The sequence below is a fragment of the Camelus bactrianus genome, chromosome 7 (genome assembly GCF_048773025.1).
Source record: "Camelus bactrianus isolate YW-2024 breed Bactrian camel chromosome 7, ASM4877302v1, whole genome shotgun sequence".
Lineage (NCBI taxonomy): Eukaryota > Metazoa > Chordata > Mammalia > Artiodactyla > Camelidae > Camelus > Camelus bactrianus.
In genome coordinates, this window is record NC_133545.1 from 46064134 (window position 1) to 46086050 (window position 21917).

Consider the following 21917-nt stretch of genomic DNA (forward strand, 5'->3'; position numbering starts at 1 on the left):
TCTGAAATACAGAGAAGCAGCTGTGAACCTTTCCTTGTTGTATTCAGAGATAATGACCTGGGTAGTGCCTGTTACGTAGTGAAATTTTAATGAGTGGTACAAATATTACACTTTTCCCCAAGGATTATTAAAATTGTTGAGAAATACTGATACTTAATTTGTCACTTTGACTTTTGAAGTAGATTGCAAAAATCAGGCATCACTTCAGCGAGTGTGAAGAACTTTTACATTTTCTCTACATAAGTGTATACAAGTAGAGAGTATACAAGATAAACAAGATTATACTGTATAGCACAGGGAAATATATGCAAGATCTTGTGGTAGCTCACAGCGAAAAACAAAGTGACAATAAATGTATGTATATTCATGTATAAGTCAAAATTTGTGCTCTACACTGGAATTTGACACAACATTCTAAAATGACTATTACTCAATGAAAAAATGTTAAAAAAAAAAAACAAACAAACAAGTAGAGAGTATACAGTGAATCTTCCTGTGCCTGTCAATCAGCTTCTACATTTATATTTATCCACTTTCTGCCCTTGATGTTGGTGTGAAGAGCTTTTGAAGAATCATTTTCCATTCAAGATGGTGCCTTTCAGAGAAATGGATGATGTAATGTATTGAGTACTGGCTTTAGAGTTGAGGGGATTTTAAATCCTGACTCCCCATGTCCTTGCTGTCTCACTGGGCACGTGACCTTTCCTCTTAGTTCAGTTTTTGCATCTTGAAAACAGGGTTAACATCTACCTTTGATGGTTGTCTAGATGATTAAAGGCACTAATAGATGTGAAGAACTGAGAGAATATTTGGTGGTTAATTACTGTGTGTGTACATAGAGCTGCCATTGACATGGTTCTCTGCTGCCATGTTGAATTTCCAGAGCCTGTAATTGTGTGCTAAGGCCTAGTCAAGAGACAGCAATGAGGTGAGGAGTCTTAATTCCAACACAGGCAGATGAATGGACTGTTATAGTAAAGATAAGTCCCAGGGTTAAGTACAAAGTACTTACTGTGGAGGATGGGGATTATATTAGTTTCATAAAGCTGCCATAATGAATTCCCACAAACTGGGAGGATTAAAACAACACAAATGGATTCTCTCACAGTTCTGGAGCCTAGCAGTCTGAAATCAAGGGTGCCGGCAGGCCTCTCTCCTAGTTCCTGGTGGTTGCCAGCAGTCGTGAGTATTACTTGACTTGTAGTTGCGTCACTCCAGAATCTACCTAGATGGACACGTGGTGTTCCACCTGTGTGTCTCTGTGTCCAATTTTTGCTCTTACAAGGATGCCAGTCATTGGATTAGAGCCCATTCATGGGTACTGGTGGACATGAATTTTTAAAGGACCTTATTCAACCCAGTACAGGAGGTTAACCCAGACTGGGAGTGATCAGGGATTGCATTCCAGAGGGTAATAGGACCAAAAATGTGTTTTATTTGAAAGATGGTTACTGTGGAATTAGTTGGGATTGGATGAGAGATGAGGTTGGCGAGGGAGGCATGATAATAGTTTTGAACCATATTAAATTGCATGGATTTTCCCCCCTAAGAGCCACGGGGAACCTCAAGGGTTTTAAATTAAAAATTCAAATAGAATAATGGATTTTTGTTGTAATGTAATGGCTGAACGTTTTGAAATAGCTTTCTATATTTGAGGAAATTACCCAGTTATGAATCTTCTAACACATCTTAGAAATTGGTACTCAGATTTTTGGCGCCCTCTGCTACTAGGATGTGGAGAGCTGCCCATGGTTTTGCTTCTGAAATATGCCTGTATAAGACTTTGATTCACTGAGCAATAATAGAGATGTAGAGTTGCCAAGCGGATAACAAGTATGTGGAAGTATGTTTTGAAGTGACCAAGTAGAAGCCATAGAGCATAGTTTCCAAACCAAGTTTGTGCTGGGAGTGGTGAGTTGTAGACAGGACTCAGGAATCCTTGCAGCTGGAGAAGGAAGCAGGAGGAGGAGTCTGAAGATCAGAAAATTGAGGCACTCCCCCCAACTCCAATATCTTTTAAAAATCCTTGGTGAACTTGGCGAGTAAACAGAGCCTCTGAGAGTTGAACTTGCTGTTTTATAGACTTGATTTCCCTGCTCGCTTTGGCAGCACGTATACTATAGACTTGATTTCCTAAAGTTTGAGGTTAACTAAATTGTCTTCTTCTAAGTATAACTTTTCCTTGACTATTCTTGGACATTTGCTGCCTATTAAAGCCTTTAAAATTACTTGAGCATGCCCACTTCTAGTCCCAATTTATCAGTAACAGGTGATATCCAAGTTCGACTGAAATCTTTTCTAAACCTCATGAACACAAGATCATGTTACAATCAGAGGGGTCGGATCTGGGTGAAAAGCTTGTGCAACAGAATTTTGAATCAAAAGCAATACTTAAGAGCTTAGTTAGCAGTTTTTTTAGAATTGCAAATATTGAGGCTCCAAGTGATGCCTCAATTTTGAACACAGTCTACCAGAGACTGAGATCAATGGGTGAGTGTGGCAAAACTGTGGTCAACCCTCCTCCGCTACCCGACCAGTATGTTTCAGAATGGGGAAATTCCAAGGACATTTATATAGACTCCTTTTGTCACTAGCTTGACAGTATTGTGATGACTTGCCCACCTCACTGTTCAAAAGGAGCTAAACATGAAATACATGTCTTTCACGGGAAACAAGCAATGGACCGAAGCGATTCCATTTGACTTCTGTCACCAGTCCACTCTCTTCTAGCAGTCTGACCTTGGCTTAGCGATGTTCAGGTCTGCTGCAGTGTGGGTTGACGTCATAAGCATCTTTCCTTTCTCTGCCCAGTTCCCAAATAATTCATGCTTTTGGCTTTGCCCTTTGTTCAGTTGTTTCTCCAGTACTCTATCCAAGGAAAGCCTTAAGGATAGGAGAGGAGAACACTATTTTCTTGGCATTGCTTTTTTTGAAAACAATTTGAAGGCCAATATAATCCAAGTTAATGATGATCTCATTTTTGCTTGATTATAAAATTACATGTTTATTGTAGAAAATTTGGAAAGTGACAAGGAAAGGAGAAAAAAAATCTCTTTCTCCTGATGGCTGTATTGTTGTATGACTCTTGGTTCAATCCAGTGTGATAGGCATTTTTCTACATGGTTGAGCCATGTTGTCTGTATAAGTTTATATCCTGTTATGTCTTAAACATTCTCTTTTTCGGAAAATTGAGCTATAGTTGATATACCATAAAATTCATATTTTTATTTTTTATCCTTTTTAAATTGAGGTATAGTTGATTTACAGCATTGTGTTAGTTTCTGGCATACAGTAAAGTGATTCAGTTATACATGTATGTATTCTTTTTCGGATTCTTTTCCATTATGGTTTATTACAGGATATTGAATACAGTTCCCTGTGCTATATAGTAAATCCTTGTTTATCTATTTTATATATAATAGTGTTTATCTGTTAATCCCATACTCCCAATTTATCCCTCCCCAACTTCCCCTTCGGTAACCATAAGTTTGGTTTCTAAGTCTGTGAGATTGTTTGTTTTGTAAATAAGTTCATTTGCACTATTCTAGGTTCCACATATAAGTGTTAGCATAAATATTTGTCTTTCTCTGGCTGACTTCACTTAGTATGGTAATCTCTAGGTCCATCCATGTTGCTGCGAATGGCATTGTTTAATTCTTTTTAATGGATGAGTAGTATTCCATTGTATATATACTACCATTTCTTTATCTATTCATCTGTTGATTGGCATTTGGGTTGTTTTCATGTCCTGGCTATTGTAAATAGTGCCACTGTGAATACTGGGGTGCGTGTGCCTTTTCAAATTAGAGTTTCCTCCAGATATATGCCCAGGAGTGGGATTGCTGGATCATATGGCAAATTTAGTTTTAGTTTTCTGAGGAACTTCCATACTGTTTTTTATAGTGGCTGTACCAGTTTACATTCTCACCAACAGTGTAGAAGTGTACCCTTTTCTCCACACCCTCTCCAGCATTTATTTGTAGACTTTTTAGTGATGGCCATTCTGACTAGTGTGAGGTGATACGTCATTGTAGTTTTGATTTGCATTTCTCTAATAATTAGCAATGTTGAGCCTTTTTTCATATACCTCTTGGCCATCTGTATGTCTTCACTGGAGAAATGTGTATGTAGGTTTTTCTGCCCATTTTTTTATTGGGTTGGTTTTTTCGTTTTGTTTTGTTTTTGTTACTAAGTTGTATGACTGTTTGTGTATTTTGGAAATTAAGCCATTGTCGGTTGTATTTGGAAATAATTTCTCCCAGTTCAGTCTTTTCATTTTGTTTATGGTTTCTTTTGCTGTGCAAAAGCTTTCAAGTTTAATTAGGCCCCACTTGCTTATTTTTGCTTTTATTTCTATTGCCTTGGGAGACTGACCTAAGAAAACATCTCTATGATTTATGTCAGAGAATGTTTGCATATGTAATCTTCTAAGAGCTTCATGGTGTCATGTCTTATATTTAAGTCTTAAGCCATTCTGAGTTTATTTTTGTGTGTAGTGTGAGGGAGTATTCCAACTTCATTGATTTATATGTGGCTGTCCAGCTTTCCCAGCACCACTAGCTGAAGAGACTATCTTTTCTCCGCTGTATATTCTTGGCCTCCTTTGTCAAAGATTAATTGATCATAAGTGTGTGGGTTTATTTCTGGGCTCTCTATTTTGTTCCATTGATCCATGTTTTTGTGCCAATATCATGCTGTTTTGATTACTATAGCTTTGTAGTATTGTCTGAAGTATGGAAGAGTTATGTCTCCAGCTCTGTTCTTTTTCCTCAGGATTACTTTGCCAATTCTGGGTCTTTTGTGGTTCCATATAAATTTAGGATTATTTGTTCTAGTTCTGTGAAAAATGTCATAAGTAATTAAAGAGTTGTTTTCTTTTCTTTTCTTTTCTTTTCTTTTCTTTTCTTTTCTTTTCTTTTCTTTCTTTTCTTTCTCTTCTTTCTTTTCTTTCTTTCTTTCTTTCTTTTTTTTTTTTTTGTTGGGGGTAGGTAATTAGGTTTATGTATTTATTTTTACAGGATGTACTGGGGGTTGAACCCAGGACCTCATGCAAGCTAAGCATGCCCTCTGCTACTCTCCTGTCATGGGTATTTTGATAGGGATCACATTATATCTGTAGATTGCTTTGGGTAGTATGGTTATTTTAACTATTACTAATTCTTCCAATCCAAGAGCATGGGATATCTTTCCATTTCTTTGAATCATCTTCAGTTTCCTTTATCAATGTTTTATAGTTCTCAGCATATAAGTATTTCATCTCTTTGGTCAGGCTTATTCCTAAGTATTTTATTTTTTTGATGCAATTTTAAAAGAATTTTTTTTTTTTTTACTTTCCCTTTCTGATAGTTCATTGTTAGTGTAAAGAAATGCCACAGATTTCTGTATGTTAATCTTGTTTCCTGCTACCTTGCTGAATTCATTGATCAGCTCTAGTAGTTCTTGTGTGGCATCTTTAGGGTTTTCTATATACAGTATCATGTTATCTGCATATAGTGACAATTTTACCTCTTCTTTTCCAATTCAGATCCCTTTTATTTCTTTTTCTTGAATGCTGTAGCTAAGGCGTCTAGTACTGTGCTGAAATTCACCTTTTTAAAGTATACAATTCAGTTTTTTTTTTAGTGTATTCACGAGGTTGGGAATTGTCACCACTGTCTAATTCTGGAACATTTTCATTATTCCAAAAAGGCAACCCACAGAATTAATAGTCACTGCCCTTCCTCCCTTCTAGCCTCTTCACAGCTCCTGGGAAACATTACTCTTTGTCTCTATGCATTTGCCTGTCCTGGATATTTCATGTAAATGGAATTAAACAATATGTAGCCTCTTTACCTAAGCATAATCTCAAGGTGCATCCATGTTTATAGTATGTACTTGATTCCTTTTTATGGCTGAACAATATTCCAGTATATGAGTACACCATATACTGTTTATCCATTCATCAGTTACAGATATTTTATTATAAGGCCCATAGAACCCAGCTGAATATCTAGTGCACATCTGAAGGACTAGTTTTTTTTTTTTTTTAACACTATTTACTTTGGAACCAACCCCTTTCGTCTTGAGATGTTTTTTATTTTTAAATAAGCTTTAATAGGGGCAGTGGGTAAGATGCTAGGACCTGGGATGGTCTGCTTCTGCCTTTTAGTGATTGTGAATAATGCTACTGTGAACATAGGTATACAAAATCTACTTGAGACCCTGCTTTCAATTCTTCCAGGTGTATGTGCAGAAGTGGAATTGTTGGATCGTACAGTAATTCTATTTTTTATTTATTTGAGGAACGGCCGTACTGTTTTCTATAGAGGCTGCACTATTTTACATTCCTCTCAGCAATATGTGAGGGTTCTAAGTTTTCCACATCCTTGCCAAGACTTGCTGTAAAGTTACAGCCGTTCTAGTGAGTATGAAGTGGTATCTCATTGTGGTTTTGATTTGCGTTTCCTTATTGTCTAATGATTTTGATCATATTTTTCATGTGACACACATACTTCTAAAAATACCTAGAGAGCCCCCAAACTGATGGTGGTTTCTTTTAGCATTTGGAAGAGGTAACCAGTTTGGAAGTTAGTACCTAGTCAAAAGGGACCCTAACTTTATATTACTTAGAGTGTTTTTACCAGTATTTCTGTTAGTAAAATGTAGAATAAGTTAATGCTGGTTAATATCTCCATTTGGTTGAGGTACATAAAAATACAGTGTTCAGCACTTGGAACATGGGTGGGGAAGCTTCCTGACCCTGGGGGTTGATAAAGTTCTTGGCCTACTAAAGAAAGGTTTTGATCTTCCAGCAAAGTAAGGATTGAACCGCTTTCAGTCTGTACCATTACATTTTATTTTAATTGTAGAGGAAAATGAGGCAATCTGCTTGACCAGGTATGGGTATGAGCTCTGGAATCTGACAGCTGGAGTTTAAGTCGTTTCTCCGTCACTTACTCATCCATCCAAGTTCCAATACTATGTAACTTCCCCATGCTGTCATTTACCCATCTATAAAATGGGATGTTACCTCTCAGGATTGTATGGATTAAATAAGTTAAAATAGATTAAGTATTTGGGGCAGTGCTGCTACTAGAAAGCGTGTAAATGTTATCACCCATAATTTATCACTAAAAAAAGGCCAATGCAGTGGGAAGGTTAGATGACGGGGCTGGTCACACAGGGCCCTGAGGGCACCTGCTAGGGATTAGGAGCCTATCCCCAGTACAGAGGGAAGCTCTTAGAATTTGTAGTAGGATGTGAGTTGATTAGCTCAGCTTTTAAACATCAGTCTAGCCCAGTACTGTCCAACAGAAAAATAGTGCAGGCCACTTACATGATTTAAAACTTTCTAGTAGTCATGTTAAAAACTTAAAAAAAAAAAAGAAGTAGAAAACAGGTAAAAACTAATAATATTTTACTTAACCCAATATGTCTAAAATGTTTCAATTTTAAAAAGCAATCAGTATTTTTTGAATTGAGATTTTATATTTATTGTACTAAGGCTTCAGAATCTAGTGCTTGTTTTACACTTAAGCACATCTCAGATGTGGATTAGCCAAGTTTCCGGCATACACAGCTGTAGGTAGTGTTGCCACAGGTAGCCAGCCAGTGGCTATCACACTGCACAACGCAGATCTAGCTGTTAAGAGAATAAATAAGTGGAAACAAAAATGAGTATGGGAAGACAATTTAGGAACATGTAGTAGTCCAGAGAGAGATGATGGAGGCTTGGTCTGGTGTGGTGGCAAAAGAAAGCGCTGGCTGGCCCAGAGCAATAGGTAGGAGGCAGCAATAGGTAGGTGGACTATTGGGGAGCTTGAGGGAGATGCAGGTGCAGTTATCGAGGCTGAATGCAAGTTTTCTGGCAGACATAATTGTAGATGGTGTTGCCACTTACCGTAAAGGGCAGTAACAGAGAAAAATGGCCTCAGTATTGGCCTTGGGCAGAGATGTCAGATCTCAAGCATTGCTTGAATAAGGTTCCTCCTGGTACTCATCTTCCTCTGTGACTTTGAGATCTGTTTGGGTGGATGCTAACTTGAAATATTCTCTCTCTTAGTTGCTCTGATCATGTGATTTTATGGAATGCTAAATTATAGTCTCCTCCCCTTGTCAGAGGAGCTAACTTGTAAAAGTTGAGGATGGCTAGAAAGCTGTGAGACCTCTGACACTGGAAGGTCCATGTGTTAGTTCCAACTGTAAGGTCCAGCTGGAGGCTGAGATTCCCTCTGGGGTTTATCAGTGATGAAGATGATGTGCAACATGGCTTGTGAGGTTGTCAGTGACCTGGTCTGTGTACGTTGTCCTTCTTGAGTTGAAAGTCTTTCAGAGTTTGGTGTCAGGGAATGGTTTGAATGTTATCCAAGTAATCTTAATGGCAGCAGTTTAGACAAATTGATACTAAGGGAGATATCTTTAAAAATTATTTTGTATTTGAAGTTTGTACCAGTATTTATTAGAAATGCTATTGGGACATGCAGTGTAGGATTGTTCTTTGTGTATTGACGATGATGGGAGGGGTAGGCAATACCAGATCATCGATGACCTCCTACACCGTGTGGAAGTTTGGCATTTTGAAGACACTAAAGAATGGCAACTTTTGGCAGGAGAATAGCCATGGGGTGGTGGGCTGGAGGCAAGGATGTCATTTAGACACATGGTTCAGATAATTCAGAGGTGATGGGACCTGAGCAGTGGGTATAAAGAATAAGTCATCAGCAGTAGATAAACCTGCACAGCCTGAATTACTCCATGCCCATAGAGGGTCAGCTGAAATATAGCTAGTTTTGTTGGGAGTTGAGGTGGGGCTTCTGTGGGAGAGGAAGTCTGACCATGTGTAAGGTACAAAGATAGTTTTTCAGTTCTTTATTTGGCATTCCTTGTGTGAATAAACTAGGCTACTTGATTGAAGAGGGGCGAGAAGAAACCGTTATCTTAATTATGATGGTTTCATGAGTGTATATGTAATGGCAAAACTGATCAAATTTTTTGCAGTTCACTGTGCTTCAGTGATACTGTAAGATTTTAAAAAATGAGGCCATTATCGAATAATACTGATCTTAGTTATTTTTAACAGTTTTATTGAGATAAAATTCACGTGGCATATAATTCACTCGTTAAAGAGTACAGTTCAGTGGCTTTTTAGAATGTTAACAGATAGGTACAACCATCATCACAGTCAACTGAAGAACATTTCATCACCTCAGAAAAAAGCTGATAGCTGTCACCCTTCACCCTTCCACTGTCCCCAGCCCTGTGTAAGCACTAGTTTACTCTGTCTCTGTAGCGTTCCCTACAATGGACATGTCATATGTGATACGGGGCCTTTTGTGACTGAGTTCTTTCGCTTAAGTTTTCAAGGTTTATCCATGCAGCATGTGTCAGTATTCCATTCCTTTTTGCAGTCAAATGGTTCTCCATTGTATGGCTGTACCACAGTTTGTTTATACATGCATCAGTCGATGGACATTTTGATTGTTTCCACTTTATTATGAATGATCTTACTTACTCTATCTTAAGGAAAGTGATGGTCTTTGCATTTATCATGTGATCCTTTCTTTGCTATTTCTACTTTTGGATGAACGTTTAAAAAAAGAAAACATTGAGGGGGAGGGAGGGAGAGCTCAGTGGTAGAGCACATACTTAGAATGCACAAGGTCCTGGGTTCAATCCCCGGCACCTCCTCTAAAAATAATAATAATTACAAAAAACTTTTTTTAAGTTGAACATTTGAGCTTTTTAAGTCCTAAATATATAAAAGGATGAATTCCAGCAAGACATTTCCTCTGAGGCTTTAATTTGCCTAGATATCTTCTTTCTCCTCCAGGTGAAATTTGAACTTTCCAAGCCTAGAGAAATGTTTCCTTTCTTGCTTGAGTAAAATAAATTCAGTTAGGAATAAAAATTTGGGTTTGTTAAGAAATTTGTGAAAATGTTGGAAAAGCGTAGTGGAAGTATTTTTGTTTTTTCTTTAACTTTTAAACAAAACTTCTTAAAAGAAACCCTTGTGGCTGAGATAGATGGGAGATGTAGAAAATACAAGATGTTCTAGTAAGTGAGAGGAGACAAGAAGCTAGGGGTAGGCGGTTTATGTGACAGATAAAAACATTTATCCTGTCTTCCTGGTTAATGCAGGATGAGTCAAAACGTCAGAACTTATCAAGCATAAGTTGTACGTACGTACTCTGAGAGTGCGGTGCGTTGGAGCGGCGTGGTACAGTTTAGTAGTTCTGCCTGACAGCACAGTCAGACAAACGCCTACTTAATAGAGTGAAGGAAATCTGGTTACTATAGCATTGCTCAATCATTTGGGGGTTGGAGACCCTTTTGGGATTTGGGCTATTGACAGTTCTTCTATCTGACTGGGCTATTGACAGTTCTTCTCCCATCTCTCAATTGTGATTACCCGCATAAAGCTTCAGAGATATGACATCAAAAACCCATTGAAATCCATTTATGATGTCTAGGTAAAAATCGTTATGTTATTAATTTGTTCTCAACTGGGTACCAAGATTGATACTTGACTTATTTTTTTTTAGGGAGTATAGGGTTTTTGTTTTGTTTTGTTTTGTTTTTAGAGTCAGATTTATTGAAGTATAATTTTCATACAATAAAATACATCATTTTTAGCATATAGGATTGTAGTTGGTAATTTTTTGAGATTTTACACATGGGATAGTTGACAGCCAGCAGCATTTATTATTTAGGAATAGAATGTGTAACTCTTACAAGCAACTTTTGTTTTGAACATAAATTTAACTTTATATGATACATGCAGTAAAAAATTTGATGTATATTTCCTCAATTTAAGTTAAAAAATTTTACTTGTATCATTTATGTCTGTGTATATATATGTATCATAGACATATAAATATGTGTATATTTGTGTGTTATATATATAAATACATATATAATTTATATGTCACTTTGCCATTGGGCCTTTTGGAGAACATTAGTTTCATTAGCATTTTTGCAGGTTTAGTCAGCATTGTTTACAAGTCATAGTATTTAATTTTTGTAGTGTTTATAGTAGTAAAAGTTAACGTGGTATAAGCTAAACTACGTGGAGACTAATGTATTTAGTGAACAAATTGCTTTTAGGAAGAATTACAAATGATGTTTATTTAATTAACATATTAAATTGGCAATCACCCCCTACTTCCTACCTTCCTCCTCCTATGTCTCCACACTCCTCTGTGCCCCCTGCCCTTCAAGATATCCAAGTGTCTATAAAGCTCTACTATTAGAGTGGCTTTCATTTGAAAACTAAATTTTAAATGGTAGATGTACCTTTCCTGCTGCTCTAATTATTTAAGATTGAATGAATTAAATACCTTGTTAGAAGTCTATAAATTTACATGTAAAACTTTTTTTGTATTAAATTTTTCTTTTAGTTTTAAAAATATAGGTAGATTGCTGCTTAAAAAAATTTAAGGCATTACACATTGCATAGTATCTATTTGGATGGCATTGTGAAAGATTTCCTATTTTTTGGCCTTTATAAAATATAATATGATCAACATTACATGCACGGCAAATTTACATCTAAAACAGGTGAGCGCTGTTATGAAGAGTGCCGTTCCTAATAAGCTATACTAGCATTTCCTCCTGAGAAGTAGTCACTTAGCTTATGAAATTTTTGAATGTCTTTTTTTGTACCTATATATTTTAGGTGCTGGGGTTAGTATAGTGAGTAAAAAATTCCTGTTCACGTGGAGCGTGCATTCTAATGGCTGAGACAGAAAAGTGAAATTTTATGTAGCCAGTTAAGTGTTCTGAATTAAAAATAAAAAATTAAGCTTTATGATTTAACAGTAGCTATAATTTGAGGTAAAGATCAGTGGGCTTTTACTGGTAGGCCCCACCCAAAGGAAATTCACCATGTCAGAACTTAATGATGAAAATACTAACCATTCCATTTACAAATAGGTGTTAACCTTATTTAAAATAGAAAAAAATTAAAAGTTCATCTCCAGACAAACCTTGCTATAGATATCAACCTGGACTCAACAGACCAAGTAAAAACCTGAAAGGTCCCACTAAGATTAAGCAATTTCTTCTAAAGGAATGTTTAACTTTAGTAGGAAATTACCATAGAAATTTATTTAGAAAAAAAGAAAAAGAAAAAAAAAGAAATTTATTTAGTGTGTTTCTTAATGGTTTATTGTGTTCTGGGGGCCAGAAAACATTCTCAAGGGACTGTCCTTCAAATTTTGCAATAAAGTTGATGAGTAAGTGTTTTCCTATAAATTAATAGAAGCTCATTTTGTTTTACTTTTCAAGAAAAACTTGTTACAGTTCTTGAAAATGAAGGGTAGTTGAATTTGGTTTATACTGACATAGACAACTGAAGTTGATACTCTAATAAAATTTACTGACAATTTTAATAGCCTCTCATTAGAATAACATGTATCTGAAATAATGCAGCTAAGGGAAGATAGTTTCAAATTGTACATTTTCCAACTCACTGTAGACTAGAAATGTTCACTTTTTGTATTTTCTTAGAAATGTTCTTTTTATATTTTTTACTGTCCAAGTATTGATAAACCACTTAGGTTAGTCTTTAGTCAAGACTCTGGGTAGAATATCTTTCTTATGATTTATTTTGCTGTCCTGCCTTGAGAGTAGTCTGTTCTGATATATCAATTGTAGCTGGACAAGGAAGTTCTTTGAAAAGGAACATTTTAAAGATAAAACTTAACGAGCCCTTGTCTCGTGATTTGCTAGGAAAGGAGGAAGTAAGTCGATGTGTTGATGTGTGCATGAGAACTATATGCTGCTTTGTCATGCAGCCTCAGGAGCCAGCAGCGGTAGCTCTGAACACTTCAGCTGAGCCCCTTTACTTCTTGGTTAAATGAGCTTGAAGTTAGAAGACTCAAGATAGGCAGGAGAGAAGGACCTACCAGATGCTCTCCGTGGGGCCCTTCACTCACTTCTGTAGTCCCAAACCCCAGTTAATTTTTTGTGGCTCATTTCCATCACAATACTTTGTGATTTTAAAGCATATTTCTGTCCTTGCTAATAACATGGGAAACTGAAAATTTATAATTTTCTCTCCCCCTCCTGATAGGTGCTGGATAGTTTACTAGTCCAGTATGGAGTGGTGGAAAGCTGTGAGCAAGGTACATGTCTTCTCAATTGCTTTCAAATTTGTAAAAGGAAGAAGGTAGAAAGAAAACTAATCTTTTTTTCTCTTCATTTTTCTCTTCCTCTAGTGAACACTGACTCGGAAACTGCAGTCGTAAATGTAACCTATTCCAGCAAGGACCAAGCTAGACAGTAAGCAGTTTGAAACCTTTTATCTCTATGCAGTAACTAGGTTAAATATAGTACTTACATTTTGGGCTGGTGGGTAGCAGACATAAACTTTATTTTGCAAAGTCTGACCTTGCAGTTCTTTTTAAGTTTGAATGTCTAATAAGAAACTGCATTGGTTTAAGTTTTATTACATTTTCAGTGTATCTTTAATACCAATAATAGAGTGATAAAGTATGAAGCTGAATTATTATCATATTGGCAAAAAGCTCGGGGCCTGGGTATCACTGCCAAATCACATAAAGACTTGTTTTTTTCCTTCTTATTGGTATGATACATATATTGCTGCTGTTTTATCCAAAGCTGGTAAGTTGATCATGTGTTAAATTAACGGCAGTCTTAAATGTTAAGTTTTCTTGTTCAACGATGTTTTAATGATTACCATTGTCATTTGAGTGTGCAGACATTGGATTACTGTAATTTGGTAGAAAAAATATATTTCAATGCAACAAACAGGCAAAATTTCATAGATCAAAAAAATCTCCTCTAGGAAAAGGTAATTCTGTAGGCTTGGGGGCGATCTAATGAACAGCCACTAGAAAGGGGAAATGAGGGTCCCACAAATGCTGCTTTTGATAGATCAGTGGCATAGTGCCCAGCAGCACAGTGCCGAGTGTCAGCAGACCGTGGAAGTCTTAACCACCTCCAGCTAAAGTGCAGGCAGGAACAGACTGTCCTCTGTGTAGGGAAGATGAAAGGAAAAGACCATGCTCGCTGACCCTGAGCCCTAAAGGGGAAAGGCAAAACCAGCAGCAAGAGTGGGAATACAGTGAGGTTACCAAAGGCAGTACCCACACATGGAGGGACTAGGAAAAGAAAGATAGGGCTGGGAAGGAGATGGAAATTCGCATAACACAGGTGGAACTTTACTTTTTAAGTTGGTAATATTCACATGCTTATGAATTTTAAAGGTCTGAAGATGCATGTAGTGCAAATCTTTGTCCTAGTATTGTTCCCCAATTACCTTGTTCCCTTCCTCGGAGATAACCATATGAAGACTAATATATGTGTGGATTCTTTCTCCTTTTTACACAAACGAGACCATAACATTTGAGTATTTTTATACATATAAATATATCTCTTCAAGTTGGATATAACTTAATTCTATGGATATGAGTTGACTTAGTCCCAGATTGGATATTTTGGTCTGTTGCAGTTACGAGCAATGACATAGTGAATCCCTTTCTGCAGTCATTTTCTATGTGTGTGAGTATAGCTGTAGGGTAAATTCCTAGAAGTAGATTTGCTGAATCAAAATTTATGTGCATTTAAAAAACTTTGTTGGATATTGATGAATTACCCTTCATAGATCTTGAACTAGTTTAAATTCCCACCAGCACTGTGTGAGTCCATTTCTCCTTACTGCTCCCTAACACTGGGCTTTATCAGACTGCCCATCAAGTAGGTGATAAGTAGCATCTGTCTAATTATGTTCATTTCACTTTGCGTGATCGAGACTTCAGATTTACTTTTAATGTTTTAATATAAGATTCAATGTATTTTAAACTACTCTGTTTTTCATTCTGTTTGTATCCTTCATTCATTTTAAAAATGTTAACAGTTTATCTGAGGACATTATAGAAGCTGTGGTATGATTTGCCAGATAAACGTATTTCTTACAAACTTTATTGTTCAGACAATATCATATAAGGAAATTTCATGTTTTATACCCCAAGTAGGTTGGGGGCAAAAGTGAGCAGTGGGAATGCAGAGGCTCCATTCATTTACATGTTTCAGTCTTTACAAAGACCTTTAATAGATACTTGGTAGAGTTAACTCTCTGTTAGATGGAAGATACGGGATAGCATGATAAACCCAAGGATATCTGGAGATTGTCAAGTGGCCTGTTCTAATTGCCTGATTTGGTAATTGATGTGAGGCTAGCTAGGTAAGAGGGAAAATGACGAAGTTAATGTTCTGTAGTCGTGTGGGAGAACGCGTGTTGGAGACACACCTACACAACTTTGAAGAGACTTAAAGTGAACTTTAATAGGGACAGGTTGACATTTAGCACCCCCTGCCCACTTAAAAAAAATCCCCAAAGCATTAAAAGTACAAGGGGCAGGCAGGGTAGGCTGCTGGTCAAGGCAGAATTAACTGCTGAAAATAATCCTAACATGACAGCAAGCTGAGTGTGGAGACACTTCAGTACTTCCTGGTGGTCATTGGAGATTGACAGGGTCCTGTTTATCACAAGGAGGGAGGAAAGACTGTTGGGAATTTGTAGCTTTGGTAATTGCATAATCTAAACAAATAAATTGGGTGTTTCAGTGAGGGAAATAGTCATCACATCCTTTGTTCTAAGAGTCAGTTTATTTACATTTATTGAGTAACAGCTATTGACCAAAAGTTACCAGTGAATAAAGGTACAGCCTCTGTGCTCAAGGATGTACCTCCCAGTGGTGAAGGAGTATTGGGAGAGGGAATACTTGATTTAATGCCTGCCCAAGTTGAGTTTCCTTGTAAGAAATTGGGTTTTCTCCCCCTCAGAAATCCAAAGATCAAAGAGAATTAGAAAACAAATGGGTATTCAGAGAAAGTTAATAGATTTAAAGAATGGACAAATCAGTTCTGTGTATAATACTGTGAAAATTGCATCTAAAAGGATGCAGAGTATATTATTCTTTGAGGAGAATCAATTTTATTTAAGAGGCATTGGACCATGGAGTCAGGCAGCTCTGACTGTAATCTTGACCTCTCTGAGCTTCAGTTTTCTCAGCTACAGAATGAGAGTTGACAAGAACTAACATGTATGCCCATATTTATAGACAATGGTCTTATCAACTGGCCTGGCACCTGGTAAATAATAACTCTTATTCAACCCATTGGTTCTGAGCTGCCTGTAGTGCAGCTGGAAGTGGCTTGAGCTGGGGAGGCTGGTCCGTCCAGAACTTGCTCCACTGAACCCTGCAAGCTTGCTCTCGGTCTGGAATGCCTGTCTGCTGCCTAAACTACCCTGGCGTGGTATCTTCGTGCTCTTTCCTTGGCAGCCATCCAAAGCTCCCTTCTTTAGGTAATGAGGACTAAGATGACATTACTTTTTCCTTTATTTTTTAAAGTAATCATTTCTTGAGAATCTGTGTAACTGGAATGTGCTTGTGCAGATGTGAGTGGAGCATGGAAGTTAAGAGGGTGTGTTCCATAGTCCAGTTCCAAGGAATGGATTCCCTGTGCCCCTTTTATAGCTGTGACTCTGGTCAAGTTAATCTGTCATAATTCAGCCCTGTCTGGAAGATGGGAATAATTATAGTCCTTAGCTCACTGAGGCTGTTGAAGGAGGCTGACAGTACCTCAAACACTTATCGTAATATCTAAAAGGTATGAGAGCTCCTAAGCTAGCAGCTATTATGCATTTCTCATTGCTTTTGATAACACCCTGTTTTTGTGCAGGATACTTCATTTCAGAAAATGATTGGCTACTGATAATCAGAAGTTAGGGACTTAGTTCAAAAGCCTCTTGTTACTTAAAGCTCTATGAATGACAACTTTAAGGGGATTCCTCAATAAGGCTATTTCTCTAAGACAGAATTTAACATGGAAATTCCTGCCACCTTGTGGCTAGGAAAAATCTTAAGGTTAATAGTACACATATTACTAGGAAATATATACCTTTGTTTTAGCCTTAAGCCTCAAATTATTGATTTATTAAAATAAATGAGTAAAAATAATGAAAACTTCAAAAAAATTATTAAAGCCAGAAGTATATATGTAGTATTTCTTGTTCCTGGATGTGAGAGACTTGGGTTTCTGGAACACCTATTTCCTTCCTTCCATCTTCCGGGGATGCTCCTGTAGCACAAAGACAGATATTAGTCATTGGAAGATTTGTAGTGTGTGACAAAGAAATAACCCTTTAGAATTTGTAGGTATTTAGTTCTTAAACTTTATTTTTTAGGGTACTTATTTCTGATGTTTATTTTTTTGTTGGGAAATGGGAATATAGTTGATTTTTTGAAGCTATTATTGCAGATCTTTTCAGGTGGATCTGTGTCAGGTTCACACAGTTGTGGCTAGAAGTGTTTGACACAACTTGGCTGATCGCTAAAGGGAGGATATTTACCCTTAAACTTTGAAAATTATGTAAATAGATTTACTCTGGAAAAAGGAAAAATAGGCCAAGCAGTGAGGTCAAGGAATTTCTTGCCCTTTCTGCTGTTTAGAGATAACCGCTGTTAAGTTTTCCATCAAATTTGGCAGACTTTGTCCCACACACTACAACTTTTAAAATACCAAAGATCATTCTGTAGAGTTAATCTCTATGTGATATTTGATTCGCCCCACAGTCTCTGTCTAGGCCTCTACTGGACATATAGGCTGTTGGCAGTTTTTTGTTTTGGTTTTTGCAGGTTGGTGTTTTTTTTTTTTTTTTTTTTCCTTTTGGAACTAGTTTAGAAATGAAGTTCCTTAGTGGGTAAATGCGTAGGCTTTGTCTGTAATTGTTTTGTTGAAATGGATTCCTGCAGTGGTGTGATCAGGCTTCCGGTAATTATTGCTGAATTGTGTGTCTCATCCTCTTATTCTTGGTACAAGAGAAAGCACAATGGTATGACTTTTACAGTAATTTACAGCCTCATTTTGTTAGGACCTATGGGATATACAGCAGTGAGGTCTAGACGTAAGAAAGAGGAGATTTGAGACATGCAGGTTAGAGTTGAGAGGGCCCATATCTAATCTTCTAGTTTCGTAGGTGAGGAGGCTACGAATGCCAAACAACGACATGGCCTTTGCACGGTTACATGGCTTACTTACTGTTCAAGCTGGGTTAGCATTCTGGTCTCTAGTCCACCTGTTTTTCAGATCCGTATCTGTGGACCATTGGATAAGTTTAACTTCTCTGGGTCTCATTTCTTTCTCCCTCATCCTTGAGATAAATTATTTATTCTCTGTCTCAGGGCCCTTTCAGCTCTACACTGTGATCTACCCCAATAAACTTAGCAGCGTAATTAAGTGCTGCCAGTTAATGAAACTACTTACCATCTTCGGAATGACTCTTAGACAGTAGCATCAGAGCAGAGTCACATAGTGATGGGAAAGGGGAATCCTGAGTCATACACAGGTGAAGTAAACAGCCTTGAGTTCCATTTAAACTGAATGCATATGTTTTGAATAATTACGATGACAGTTGTTCATCACACGTCTCACATATATGGGTGAGTTGGTGAAAATACTATAATGTTTTCCCCTGAACTCAGCAGACCGCTAAACGATATAGCTGAATGTTAAACTTTGTGCGTAGAAAAGTTACAGTGGTTGACTTAAAATTCAGAAACGTAGAATTTTAGTTATGAGAAAGCTGTTGTTTGCAGTTAGGTTTCTCCTGATCCTTCAGCTATGTCCAAGTTTGGAGCATTGTCGTTTGAGGGGTCAGGAACCCTGCCTCGTTGGCTGTTAGCGGAGGCATATACACAGTTAGCCATGGCACATACATAGTTTGTGCTATCTGCTCTCTGACAGCCTGAGTTGGGAGTCTTTGGGACACAGACTCCGCACTGGGTCCTGGAACTGTGTGCTATCTGACCTCCCAAGTGAGAGAATCTTTTCTCTTCCCTTCAAAGAAATCTTTTTAAAGCAGCACGGTGAAGTTTGGACGTTACAGTTTATGCCCAGTTGAGAGTGTTGTTTCTTGGGACACATGTGGCTTTATTTGGAGAGCCCCAGAGTGCATAAAAGCGGCTGGTGACTGACATGTTCTTCTCTATGCCCATGGAGAAGGAGGTCTGTCTGCCTGCCTCCCCCTTACCTCCCACTCAAAAAAGAAGTTAATTACCTTTTTTGGTAACACTACTGACTTAATTCCACAGTGAAATTTATTCTCTTCTGAAGCTGGCAATACTCAGTTTTGTAGTGGAAAAGGATGTCATAGTGAACTATGTTGCCTTTTATGCCCGAAGGTATAGTAGATTCCTTCGTTGGGTTGGGCTTTCCTTATGTTTTTGGAAGAACTTTCAATGATCTGTTTCTCCTGGCCTTTGAAAAGGTTTAATATTGCTTTGAATGACTGTCTAGTTGGTTGAGACTTTGTATAATAAATACACATTGTAGATATTAATATAGTTTCTCAGCTGTTGTCTTCCTTCAGAAACAGCCAAAATATTTTAGGGCCATTAATCTACATTTTCCTTAAGAAGAAAGGGGAGAGGGAAAAAACAAGGAACAGTATTTAATGTAAGTATCTTATATCAGGGCATTGATAAAATAAGTTGTACTGTGGCCCTGCTGTCACCTCTGAAGCTTATGAAAAGAATGCCTTCAGACATAGAAATCACAAGGAAATATTTCAAGATATATTATATCTGGGAGAAAGCAAGTCACAAGACTGTGTATCACGATCTCAGTTATGCTTTTAAAGAAGGTACTGAACACGAACACACCTGTGTAAACAGATAGGAAGGACTGGGCCCTTTTCAGAAGTTATCGCAGTTGTGAACAGTTACTCTGGGAGGGGTCTTGGAGGGCTGGTGATGGTGCCAGAGAAATTTCTTGATGGTTTGCTTTTTTGTATGACTGGGATCTTTTATAATAGGAGTTCATTTGTGTGCAAGGCACTGTCGGTCAGTGACGGAACAGGGGATTGAGGTGAGAAAAGGGCAGAATTCTGGGTCCTAGGAACAGTAGTATGCCTTGTCTGGTTGCCTAGCTCTGCCATCTAATTTCATGCTTTTGGTGCCCTTTTTGGTGCTGGGACTATCTTTTTTTCTTCTTTCCATCCAAGTCAAAAGTTGAAGAGCCCCAAATAAGGAAAGCAGCATGTGAGCCAGAAATGACCATTCTGAGCAACTAGAGAGAGACTGTTTCATGCCTGTTTTTCTTTCCCTGCGTGGGTTGAACTCAGGGCCCATTGGAGCACAATCTGAGCAAAGAATCTGAGGAACCCTAGAGAAAGTGTGGGGCCTTTATTTGTTTTTAATGTTGTTGTGTACTGGGCATATGTATTACTAGGAATGTGTTTACGTGTGCTTCTGAAAACTTGGCTGTATCTTCTCTATCAACTTTTTTTTTGAGTTCTCCGCTTTTCAAATATGTAGGTGAGGTAGAACACAAGAATTGGGATGAATCTTATAAACATGATAAGTAAAAGATGCCAGGTACGAGAGAGTACATGTCTACTCAAAATATTTATAAAGAAATGTAACAGGCAAAATCAATCTAAGGCTTTGGAAGCCTAGGGGAGGGGCCGTTACTGGGAGGAGGTACTGGCGGGGTGTCTGGAACCCTGGTGTGTCCTGGTTCTGGATCTGGATATGCATGTTCACCTTGTGCAAGTTCATTGAGATGTATGCTTAAGAGTGGGTACTTTCCCATCATAAGGTTCAAAAATGAAAAGAAAAAGAAGTAAAGCTTCTCTCAGAATAGAGGGATGAGTGGATGGATGGATAGATGGATAAATAGATAAGGTAGAAAATAGCTTCATTTGCTTTTTTTGGGGGAGGGTTCACCACCACCACTGCCTCTCTGCCCCAAATCATATCAAACTGGACAAGGTCAGGTATTTTCTCAGGGACTGGCTCATAATAGGTACTGAGAATTTATAGTGATTGATTTCCCTGAGTGTTAAATTCTGTCCATCTCCAGTGAGTAGCTTAGAGACTTTTGTCCTTTGATTCTTAAAATGTTTTAAATCTGCATTTTTTATGAGGTTGAAGTAAGGGGGAGGTTTGTATTTGTAACCTCTTTTCCACTCTGATTTGGAAAGACTAGGCAGGACGGGGACTGCTCACTCCCTCCTGCTGTTCGGGGACTCATAAGCTGTTACTAACCTCATGGGTAATAGCGTAGTCAAGAGTTGGACAGAATATTCTTTACTTTATTGGTAGATGGCAAATACATTCCCTTTGGGAACTTCTTGGTCTTTCCTGTGTGTCTTCAAAGGAAAAGTTGTGGGGGGCGGGTTGTGTGGTCTGAGTTTGCTTTGTTCAGAAGTTTTAGAGCCAATAATCCCAAGTGGGAGAGGTGGGTATTACTTTGCTGAAAGTTCTGTTATATAGCTCGATTTCTCTTCCCATCCCCTGCTCCTTGTCCACTTTTAGAGCTTTAGACAAACTGAATGGATTCCAGCTAGAGAACTTCACGCTGAAAGTGGCCTACATCCCCGACGAAATGGCTGCCCAGCAGAACCCCTCGCAGCAGCCCCGGGGTCGCCGTGGGTTTGGGCAGAGGGGCTCATCGAGGCAGGGGTCTCCAGGGTCAGTGTCCAAGCAGAAACCGTGTGACTTGCCCCTGCGCCTGCTGGTTCCCACCCAGTTCGTTGGAGCCATTATTGGAAAAGAAGGTGCCACCATTCGGAACATTACCAAGCAGACCCAGTCGAAGTGAGTATTCCTGAGTGTGTCGGGGGGCGTTCACAGTTTCCGCTTGAGTCTTAAAAACAGAGTATGTTGTTCTGGTGCTTGGTGCCCTTCTCAACGCGGTTATGATCCCATCTGGTATGGTACTTGGGAATCCGGAAGAACCTTGTGATTTGATATCTCAGTGTTCATTTTATATGAACCTGGGGCTAAAACTTAATCTCAAAGGGAGCCTCAGATTTTCACACATGATTGGAAAACAAATGATACCTAATCCCCTTCTGATGAGGGAGGCCCTGGTGAACAAAAGGGCAGCTTCTAGATGGTTCTCTGCTC

The 21917-nt window shown here is 38.1% G+C and overlaps 1 protein-coding gene across 3 annotated transcripts in view; it reads left to right on the plus strand.

Annotated features, from left to right (window-relative positions):
• Positions 1-21917, plus strand: part of IGF2BP3 (insulin like growth factor 2 mRNA binding protein 3) — a 121891-nt gene that overhangs the window by 69455 nt on the left and 30519 nt on the right. For all 3 annotated transcript variants that reach the window (XM_074367346.1, XM_074367344.1, XM_074367345.1), the window contains exons 4-6: positions 13052-13103; positions 13197-13260; positions 21324-21605. In XM_074367346.1, coding sequence (XP_074223447.1) covers positions 13052-13103; positions 13197-13260; positions 21324-21605 — 398 coding nt within the window. The remainder of the gene's footprint in view (positions 1-13051; positions 13104-13196; positions 13261-21323; positions 21606-21917) is intronic.